At 54.2% G+C, this 8,840-nt stretch overlaps 1 protein-coding gene across 3 annotated transcripts in view; it reads right to left on the bottom strand.

The window, feature by feature from the left end:
- Positions 1 to 329: 329 nt before the first annotated feature.
- DHRS7B (dehydrogenase/reductase (SDR family) member 7B) overlaps positions 330 to 8,840 on the bottom strand; it is a 56,395-nt gene continuing 47,884 nt past the window's right edge. For all 3 annotated transcript variants that reach the window (XM_005870148.1, XM_014542823.1, XM_005870147.2), the window contains 4 exons: positions 6,140 to 6,356; positions 5,371 to 5,463; positions 2,142 to 2,294; positions 330 to 729 (listed from right to left, as the gene is read on the bottom strand). In XM_005870148.1, coding sequence (XP_005870210.1) covers positions 524 to 729; positions 2,142 to 2,294; positions 5,371 to 5,463; positions 6,140 to 6,356 — 669 coding nt within the window. In that variant the 3' untranslated portion in view covers positions 330 to 523. The remainder of the gene's footprint in view (positions 730 to 2,141; positions 2,295 to 5,370; positions 5,464 to 6,139; positions 6,357 to 8,840) is intronic.

Here is an 8,840-nt window from a genome sequence, read left to right on the forward strand (position 1 = left end):
GGGGGGTTGGTCAGCAGGGAAATGGGAACCCTTTTCTGGTCCTAGAACTGGTGCCACTGGGAGGTCAGTGATGGTCACATTAGCCCCCAGCTGGGCTGAAGGGGACACTGCAGGGCCTGGGGGTGGAGGGGAAGGACGGCATCTTACACACAGGCTTCTCCCTTGGGGCCAAACCATTAGCAGAGTGGTCCTGGGTGAGTCAGATGTGGACAGCGAGGCCGAGGCGCCGTCAGGATGTCTGCTGGTTTCCAGATGGAAACCCGTTCTGGGAGCCGGCGGAAGCTGGGATCTGAAGGAGGCACAGTTATCTAGCCCTCGAGGACTAGGGCTCATGTGTCCATTCGTTTATTTCATGTTCTCAGCATTAAAACCCACCTCCTTACTCCTCAGGGCCGGCCTCACGGTGGGAGGCCTGTTGCCACTGTGCTCCGGTCTCGCCCAGCAGGCCGGCCAGGGCTCCGCAGGGGAAGTGCCTCCGGCCTCCACCCCAACAAGCACCCAGGACAGCAGCCCTGCAGTGGCACTAGGAGTCCTTGGGCTTCTGCTCCTTCCGGGCCCGGGAGGCCATGAGGCGGAAGAAGAGCGTGGGGGCCAGCGTTCGCAGGTAAATGGCCAAGGAAGGCGCCAGGCTGGCCAGGACCACGTCCTCCTTCTTCTTCGCCACGGCAGCCAGGACGTCTCGGGCCACGTCCGCAGGCCCTCGGCCCTGGGCGGTGGTCTCGTCCATAACTAAAGTGGACAAAAGAAACCTGTGAACTTGAAAGCACAAGTCCCTCCCGGCTGAGCTGCGTGGACCAGACCGTGGTGCGGTCAGCTCCCCAGCTTTTCCATGGTGCACCCACCATCCTAGCTCTCCTGCACCCAGGACAGGAGGACCCCTCCGTGGCTCAGGGTGTGAGCCGGGGTCAGAGACCTGTGGGCAGGACATGGGGACAGAGGTGGAGCCCGCCAGCGCTCAGGACCAGCCCAGGTGGAGTCAGAGGCAGGCGCTCACCACAGCCGAGGGCTTCCCGACCTTAAGAATCTGTGCCTTCGAAAGCACCAATGACTCCAGAAGGTGAGCCACCAGTCAGCATGGGCGGCTGCTGAGGTCAGCCAGTGGGGGAAGGCCCTGGCCACATGCGCTCCCACTACTCAAGGGTCAGGTGCTCACTGCACGCGGAGCAGGAAGGAATCTGGGTTAGGGTTAGTGACAGCTGTGGGAGCCTGGGTGTTAGGCTGGTTAACAGTAACTGGTTCCTTCTTCCCTCATCATGACAATTTTGCCAAAAAAGTAGGACCCAGGGCAGGCACTGAGGAGGCCACTATCACAGACCATTAGAAACGGCTCGCACATTGTCCAAACCGCCCGCGCTTCCTACCAGCATCTGTTCTCATTGTGTTTTTGTTAACACAGAAGAATAGGTTTCTGATTGTTGCTTATTTTTCAAATTCCAGGGGGAGTTTTTAAAAAAGATTCTTCTAAGTAGAAGTAACATAAAAATGAATCTCTCTGGGTCGATGCCTCCGTCTTGCCTCGTGAGTGAGAGCCACTGCCCTCAGGGCACGGGCCGTCTTGGCTCAGGCCAGCTGGGGAGCGTGCAGGGCCAGGGAGGCAGCACACGGAGGGCGCTCGGGGCCGGCAGGCCTGTCCACTGGGGGAAGCAGAGCTGGCTCCCGCAGCAGCACACCCATGGGCCAGCATACCTGAGAGGCAAAACCCACGGGTCTCTGCTGGCCTGAGCCTGCATCTGGGCCGCAGCTGGGCCACTGAGGTGACAGGCCAGCTCAGCTCTCTTCGGCTGAAGCCAGAGGGAGGTTCTGAGGGATGCGCCCACCTCACCCCGGAAGCTCACTGCTTTGAGTGCCCTGAAATCAGTTACTTCTCAAGCATGGTGGGTAGGGAACCCCTTGGGTCAAGCAATGCACTGAGATGGGTTCGCTGGAAGACTGGCAGCATCTCAGCTCGGGGACCTCACTCCAGCCGGCAAGTCCTGCCCCGATGGTGCAGTGGGTGGTCCGGGGTAAAAGAAGCTTACCTGGTAGGCAGTACATGTGACCAACACCCAGTGTGTCTTCATTTTTTAAATTACATTCAAACGAGTGAGCAAACAATCACCAGCTAAGAGCTTTCTATAAAAGAAGAGGAACTGGAGCCTCACCTCCATATCTGGAGCCGTCGGCGGCGATGGCGTTGAGGGAGAGGTTGGTGCGGATGTAGCCGGGGCTGAGCACCGTCACCGCGACCCCGTGCTGCTCCAGCTCTGCGCGCAGACAGTCGCAGAAGGCCTGGGTTGCATGTTTGGAGGCTGCATCTGCAAAGGTGGTGGCCAGAGGCAGGGTGTGAGTTGGGGTGGGGCATGGCCTGGGGTGAGACCACATGTTCATTCTCTACTCAGGAAACTGGCCCTATAATTTAAGCTTAGACAGTGCAGTGTCACAGCAACACCCTTCCTTAGGAAACCAGATGGCACCCCGCCATCAGGGTTCTGCCTGAAGGATTTCGGAGGAAAGGAGCAGCCTGTCTCCAACTCTCTCCAAATGGTTCAGGAAAGAAAGAGTATAAACTTCATGTACACATACGTGTGCGCACACAGAGAGCATGAAGCAAACATGTAAATGTTAACAACTGGCACAACGGGGGCTCTTTATTCTGTTCCTGCAACTTTTCTAAGACAGAAATTATTCTACTTTAAAAGGAAAAAACCCCACTTCATGGCTAATGGGTACAATATTCAATAGGACAGAGGATATGAAGTCGAGAAGTGAAAGTCCTGCCTTCCAATTTCACTCTCCAGAGGGAGCTGATGCGAATGGTCTCTGGGGACTTATTTTTTATATCCTATGTACACACATGTGACTTTACATGTAAGTAATTTCTTTACAGAATGGGCTCATACTGTTCATGTTATTCCTGTAAGTAGCTTTTTGCACCTGGTGGCAGCAGACTGGACAGACAGCTTCCATGCCGGCCACGCAGACCTGCCCGCTCCCCACAAGTCACCGACGAGGTGCCGGCCCGGAGGGGCCCATCACGGCTGCCCCGGGTTTGTCACCGAGGCTGGCTCCCCGTGAGCACCTGTCATGCGCTCATGAAAGCCGCGGCCGGCTCTCCCGTGTATTTTGTCTGATGAGCTTCCACGCAGTGCGTTCACCTGGAAGAGCTACCCAGCTGGCTCCACCTCCGCCACGGAGCCCCTCTGCTCCTCCGGCTGCTCACAGCCTGAGGACAGGTCCTCCAAAGGGGACGGAGACCCTACTGGACAGTCTCGGGAAGCACGCGGCATCTCCACTGAAAACAGTTTCCTCCAACTCAGACTTCCACGTGCTTCAGCCTTAGGAAAGGGGGACCCATCAGCCAATAAAACAGGAGGGGAAACCCAGGACATGGCACAGAGAGTCCCATGAGAAACTCAAGTGTCTGACCTTCCCCCAGCCGCAGGGCCAGATTCTTCGGGGCAGGCCAGGCGCTGGGGCTGCCCGAGGAGCTGGCGGGCAGGTGTGGCGAGAACCGCTCCCCAGCCGTGGTTCCAGGAGGCTGCCCAGGCCCCAGGGCTAAGAAGAGGGGGTCCTCCTGGGGCCTCCCGAGCCTGGTCGCCGCTGCCCACCAGGCACCTGCTCAGCACACCGTGGCTCCTCTCACCTCGTCCCCATGACAGCGGCTCAGAGTGGGGGAGACTGCTACTCATCGGGGTTCACTAACGGGCCGAGCCCCCACATTTAGTCTGGTCATTACACAGTGCCCAGACCAATCACTATGCCCTCCGTTAGTCACAGGCCAAGTGGAGAACAAAACTCAGATTACATCAAAGTAAAGTTTGGAAATCATTTTGTACCAGGAACATGGTATATCCTAATTCTGACGTACCTGTTATTAACTGTTTATCATGTGCTTTACCATTTGCGATTTACGTACATAATCATCCCCGGGCCATCGGAGCAACCTTAGATGGCTGTCCTATGTCCCTGGCGCTGACACAGAACACCACCCTAGAAGCAAGTGTGGACACAGGGCTTTGAAATTCACAGGGGCCTTTTCATCTCCAAGTCTCGTTTCCCTGCAAAACAGCTTTGCGGGGCACGTCACGGCTCTAAGTCTCGTTTTATAAGAAGGGAAACGAGGGTCAAACAACTTGCCTGAGGACAGACAACTAGAACCAAGCAGCGAGCTGGGTGCAGGACAGCGAGCCTCCGCCTCCGCCAGGCCGCTCCTGTGCTCTGCGGGGCGGGCGCAGCCCAGCACGGGAGGTGGTGAGAGCAGGGGGGTCGGTTATAAGTATTTACTTCCAGAGGGTGGAGCAAAGGAAGGAGTTACTAGGACAGAAATTACCTCTGAAATCTTTTAACTTAAGGAAACTAGATTCTGCCCGAGCCGGTTTGGCTCAGTGGATAGAGAATCAGCCTGCGGACTGAAGGGTCCCGGATTCGATTCCCGGTCAGGGCACATACCCGGGGTGGGGCTCCATCCCCAGTCGGGGGCGTGCAGGAGGCAGCCAGTCAATGATTCTCATCATTGATGTTTCTATCTCTCTCTCCCTTCCTTTCTGAAATCAATAAAAATATACTTCTTAAATAAATTAAAAAAACTAGATTCAGTTTGCTTGCTGGTGCTACATGATGGCAGATTAATGAGATGATATCTCAAGTTTTCGGCACAGTCACTCCCACACATGGAGGTGAGAGTGTGCACTGGAAGTCATTTGGAAGCTTTAATTATTTGGTCCTGACCTGTTTCCACTTTTGGGAATTCATCTCACCGAACCCTCCCGAGTGCCTAGAGATACAAGTATTTACCATGTTCTATGTTCACTGTAAATGGTCAAAGACTGAAGGGGGAAAAATGAAATATCCAGGAAAATGGCTAAATTATGTCATATATCTACTCAATGAATTACTATATATCTACTTAAAAGGATTAGGTAAATCCCTATATACCACTGTAAAAAGATAACTGTCAAGTGAAATGAGCAAACCGCAAAACAGTATGCGTAGTGGGACTCCATTTCTGTGCGTTAGTAGGTCTGGAGGCATAAACGCCAGGGACGTGAGGTGACAGGACCTGGGGGGACATGGAATTGACCGTGGGGAACGCTGCGCGGCGGCCCCCGCTTCACTAAGCAGCTCACCGTCCTGGGTTTCGCAGGGCTGACTGCCCCGCCCCCACGCTGCCGGTGGAGACGGGGTGACGGAGCCGGGGATGATGGAGCCAGGGGTGCGAGTGGGCCAGGAGCAGAGCTGGGCCCGCCTGAACCCAGCATCCGCTCAGCAGGGCACTGAGGAGGCCGCTCACTGTGCACCGAGCATTTCCCAAGGCTGCGTCCTGGGCTGACGGCGCGGGATTCCCAGCCTCAGGGAAAACAACAGCGCTCCCAGCGGGGGCGGGAGACTCACAGGCAGACCGGAAGGGGACGCTGATCTTGCCCTGCACGCTGCTGATGGCGACCACGTGGCCTCGCCGCCGCTGGACCATGGAGGGCAGGAGCGCTGCGGGGAGAGTCGGGCTTCAGGAGAGGACTTCCTCTGGTCGCCGCCCCCCGCCCCCCGCGAGAGGAGGCGGCCTCCATTGGATTTCACGGGCACCCGGAGGTGCACGGTGAAGCCCTCAGTGGGGAGGAGCGTGTTCCGGGAACTTCTGGGCCTCCTGCACCCGCAGACCCCCCTTTTCAGGGGAGAGCCTCCCCCGGAGCCCAGGCCAGGCACAAGGACATCTCCACTCTGCGGGGTTCACAGCGCCACCAGGAGGAAAGGGGGCGATGCTCTACAAATGAAGTGCCACTGCAGAGACCATCTGGACTTCAGACCAGAAATGCAAATAAAAGTCTGAAAAAGCTGCCCTGGCCGGTGTGGCTCAGTGGATAAAGCGCTAGCCTGCGGACTGAAGGGTCCAGGGTTCAATTCTGGTCAGGGGCACATGCCCGGGTTGTGGGCTCGACCCTCAGTGGGAAGTGTGCAGGAGGCAGCCGATCAAGGATTCTCATCATTGATGTTTCTCTCTCCCTCTCCCTCTCTCTTCCTCCCTGAAATCCGCCTGGGAAAGCAAGCACCTGAGCTGTAAATGACGGCACGTTTCCAGGGTGAAATAGAGGAGGAGGAAATAGAGGAGGAGGAACCAAGTGAACCATCATGTCCGTGTGCTTTTCTCTTCCATCTGAGACCTTACCTTTCGTCAGAGCGATGGGGCCGAAGTAGTTGGTCTCCATGACTCTCCTGTCCACGTCCACGGGGGTGTCCAGGATGGTGCCACGGTAGCTGACCCCTGCGTTGTTGACGAGCACGTCCACGTGGCCGAAGCACTGCAGGATTTCAGCTGCGGCCGCGACGGTGGCCCCGGTGTCCGCCAGGTCGAAGGTCACCATGCGAGGCGTGTGTGTCTGCACCTGGTCAGACATGACAGAAACGAAACACACCTCAGAGTGACAGGCACGTGGGCACGTGTCCCTCCAGGCAGAGCACAGGCCGCGGGGCACCCTGCCACAGAGTTCATGCCTGCCCGGGCGGAAGGAGCATGTGAGAGAGGAGGAGCCACACAGACATGAGAAGCCTGGGGACCCGGGGCCCCGATGATCAGAGCCTCGGGACCGACCCTGTGGCAGCCCAGCTTCCAGGCGGCTTCGACAGCGCCCCGTCTGACCCGCCGGAGGACAAGCCTGTCCCCACTACGCGCTGCTGGTCTGGGCGATCCATTCCTGCGACAGACGGCAGAAGTCATCGCAACCCATTCGGAGAGATCCGGGCGATGGCCGGTGCAGACAGCGGTTTGCCACAAGGCAGGCGGCCGCAACGGCTGCAGGGAAGTCCTTTAAGCTGATGGCCAATGGCTGTCACTGCGATGTGCCATGGGGAAGGTCCCAAGCAGCCCAAGGAAAAGAAAAGAGACAGAACCACAGACTCTGGCATCAAGCGGAGCCCGGCCCAGGCCTGCCAGGAGCTCTCCTCCGCCTGCTGCAGAAGCAGCCTCTGCAGCTACTTCAACCCACCCAGGCCTCTGGCTGTGGGGAACATCGCCTGGCGCCACCCCTAGAATTGCCCCGCCCTACCCCCAGGTTTGGGGCCACCTGTGTTCCACCCAATGGGACCCCCGCCCCTTTCCTGAGGCCCCAGGACCAATGCACTCTGCTTCTCAGGACCCTCGGAGAACGGGGCTCCGCTGGAAACAGCAGCCCTGGCAGAGCCACATTCTGGGGCTCACAGAAGACAGGCAGTCCTCCGGTGACGTCAGACTCGACGCACATCGTTTCCCGGTTACGTCGCCATCTCCCATTTATTTATAAAAAAAAAAGTTCCGTCATTTCGACGTATGTACATATGTTTGTTTGTTTTTTAACTTTTTTCTTTTTAAATATATTTCTTTATTAGTTTCAGAGAGGAAGGGAGAAGGAGAGAGATAGAAACATCAATGATGAGAGAGAATCATTGATCGGCTGCCTCCTGCACACCCCCCACTGGGGATTGAGCCTGCACCCCAGGCATGTGCCCTTGACCGGAATCGAACCTGGGACCCTTCAGTCCGAAGGCCGACACTCTATCCACTGAGCCAAGCTGGCCAGGGCTGTTTTTTATTATTTATTTACCACAAGCAAAGGTCAGGAATTGTTATCTTTCTTTTAATTTTTTTTTACTGTTTCCCTTCATTACTGCTGTATCTGTGCTCCATGTGAGTGACGTAGGTGCTTATGTAGATGGGTTCCGAATTACGGCGAAAATCGAGTTACGTCGCGCCATAGGAACGGATCTTTGATGTAACCCAAGGACCTACTGTATATGATTGTCTAACCACTATGTTGTACTCCTGAAATTAATACAAAATAATATTGAATGTAAACTGTAATTGAAAAATAAAATTTAAAAGAGTAGCAAAAAAATTAAGTTGTCATACCTCTTGGAAAAGTATAATTTTAAAAAACAACAGAAAATAACAAGTGTTGGCAAGTATGTACAGAAATTTGGAAACTTGTGCATTGCTGGTGGAAATATAAAATGGTACAGTTGCTGTGGAAAATAGTTCGGCAGTTCCTCAAAAGGTTAAATAGAAAATTACTATATCCACACATTCCTACTCCTAGGTGTACCAGTTAATAATGTGGATTTTGTAATCAAAGAAAACACGATAATTTCAAGAGAAACATCAAAAGTGCTTTATTCAAAGTAATGTGCATCGCCAGCTACACATTTCCCCCATCTTTCAGGTAATTTGTGGATACCGTCCCAGTAAAACTTTTCTTGTTTTGAAGCAAACCATTCAGAGACCCAACTTTCCACTTCTTCGTACATCTTGAAGTGCTGCTCAGAAAGTGTGTGTGCCATCGATTGGAACAAGTGGTAATCTGAAGGAGCAAGGTCTGGTGAATACGGCGGGTGGGGTTCATACCCAGGCAAGATCTTTTAACGTGTCTTTAACTGGTTTTGAAGTGTGTGATGGTGCGTCATCATGAAGCAAAATTACTTTGCCGTGTCTTCTGGCACATTCTGGTCGTTTCATGATTAAAGCGTGGTTAGAATTGATTATTTGTTGTCAGCAGTGATCAGTATTAACGGTTTCACCTGGTTTTAGAAGCTCATAATACACCACACCTTCCTGATCCCACCAAACACAAAGCAATGTCTTCTTTCCGAAGCGATTTGGCCTTGCAGTCGATGTTAATGGTTGACCTGGATCAACCCATGATTCTGTGCATCTGGGATTCTCAAAATAAATCCACTTTTCAAGGAGAAACCAAGATGGCGGCATAGGTAAACACCTGAAATTGCTGCCTCGAACAACCACTTCAAAAATACAACTAAAAGACAAAACAGACATCACCCAGAACCACAGGAAGGCTGGCTGAGTGGAAATTCTACAACTAGAAGGAAAGAGAAAAGCA

The sequence above is a fragment of the Myotis brandtii genome, unplaced genomic scaffold (genome assembly GCF_000412655.1).
Source record: "Myotis brandtii unplaced genomic scaffold, ASM41265v1 scaffold314, whole genome shotgun sequence".
Taxonomy (NCBI): Eukaryota; Metazoa; Chordata; class Mammalia; order Chiroptera; family Vespertilionidae; genus Myotis; species Myotis brandtii.